General features: G+C 32.0%; 1 protein-coding gene across 1 annotated transcript; it reads left to right on the forward strand.

The window, feature by feature from the left end:
• Positions 1-708: 708 nt before the first annotated feature.
• On the forward strand, positions 709-1,669 carry LOC130743731 (NAC domain-containing protein 83-like). The gene is made up of 3 exons (XM_057595959.1): positions 709-916; positions 1,136-1,395; positions 1,544-1,669. Exons 1-3 carry the CDS (start codon positions 709-711, stop codon positions 1,667-1,669), a joined length of 594 nt encoding a protein of 197 aa, XP_057451942.1.
• Positions 1,670-1,915: the final 246 nt, after the last annotated feature.

The following is a 1,915-nucleotide window of genomic DNA, read 5'->3' on the forward strand; positions in this document are numbered from 1 at the left end:
TTGTGAAATTTTTATTATGTGTATTTCATAATATGTTGTTAATTTTTGGGTTACAATAATATGTTTTTAATTTAATGTACATATAATATGACATGTTCTTATGTAATATCATTTATGCTCATAATTTCATAAATGTAATTATAATTACGTAAGAATAATAATAAAGATAAATTCTTTCAAAAAAATAATAAAGATAAATTACTATTGAGAATAAGTATGGATATTAATCATATCTACAATAAACATATTACTTTTTTAAAAAAAATGATATTTTTCTATTATATAAAGTTATCATGTTTATAAAAGTTGACTTATCCGACCAAAGATTTAAGGACATTACACAGGGGATAGAAAAACTTGAAATGTGAAGGATAAAAAACATAACATAAAGAAAAACTTCTATCACCAAACTGACCAAAGATTTATGGGAGGGGACTGTATTTTACCTTTAAGGAAAACTATTAATTTAATTTATTATAATAAATTTCCTAAATAATATAATATCATAAAAATTAGGTAATAAATAATGCATGTCTAGATCTATATCCTTCTCTCCCTCTATCTCTCCTTCTTTCTCTCTCTCATCTATAACACTCTCCCTAACCTAAAACATGGATGACTGGACATATCTTGCCACTATAAATTGTTGTCCTACCACCATGAGTTTCTTGCAGAGATTCGCCTGAATACTTCAGATAAGTTGCTACAATGACATCATTTGAGATACAGGAGAACCTTATAACTTATGATGAGGATGGGAGTGTTAAGTTGCTACCTGGGTACATGTCTGATCCTACTGATGAGGTTCTTGTGGATTTTTACTTGAAGAGGAGGGTTTTTGCTCAAATTCTTCCTGTTCAAATAATCCCCAGTTTTGATGTTTTTCAGATTGAGCCTTGGAGGCTTCCCGGAGAAGGTTGGTGTACTTTTTTTTATTTCTCTCGTCTTTCATTGTTCCATGAACCATTTAATCTTTTATGGCCTTTGTGCTAACCCAACATTGTGTTCTGTCACGGAAAATTCCATTTTTTTGTCATGTTTTATGAAATGTTAATTTTTGTAATTGTTTTCAAGTGGGAATTGAACCAAGATGTTGTTTTGAATTTAATTTGGGTTTGACTATCGATATTTGTAGATGGAAAGATTTTTAATGAGCGCAAGTACTTCTTCTACAACACCATGGGACGTGACCTTGAAAGCCTTGATATGAGAGTTGCAGGGAGTGGCTTGTGGAAGGTGGTGGAGAAAGGCAAAGATGTTCTTATCCCCCAAAACAATGAGGTGATTGGGAAGAGAAACACCCTAATTTTTTGGGAGGTTCAAGGAGCTTGTACCAGAAGGACTAAATGGATGATGCATGAGTTCCGTCTTGTGTTATTAGCTAACCCATCTAAGGTAAAGAAAGCATAGAATAATGACTATTTTTCCAAATTGATAAGGTTTTTCATGAGAAGTTTTAGTGTGTAGATTGGGCCATTACCAAATTTGATTACATTTTTTATTTATCATTAATATTATCTTATCACTCACTTTTGTATATTAGATGGAAAATTGGGCTGTGTATCGCATATTTAAGAAGAAGGACGAAAAGAAGGTGAAAAACATACAAGGGTCTTATGAGGAGAGCTCCAACAATAATAGAAGTGTTAGGATTTACAGAGGTCATTGATTTCAACAATGAGAATGGGAGGTTTCTCAAGCTCAATCCTAATTACCCCTTCCTTAAGTGAGGGCAATGAATCTGATCTGATGTGGGTGGAAAAAGTCTCCTTATTATTGTCAATATCAATAAGTGTTTTCTTAGTCTAATAATTGTCATGTAACGACACATAAAAATGAGTATTGAAATTGACATATTAGTTATCCATAAAGAGAGGACAACACAAGCCTCTAAATTAGAGAAGAAATGGGAGAG

Source organism: Lotus japonicus, chromosome 3 (assembly GCF_012489685.1).
Source record: "Lotus japonicus ecotype B-129 chromosome 3, LjGifu_v1.2".
NCBI classification, from domain to species: Eukaryota; Viridiplantae; Streptophyta; class Magnoliopsida; order Fabales; family Fabaceae; genus Lotus; species Lotus japonicus.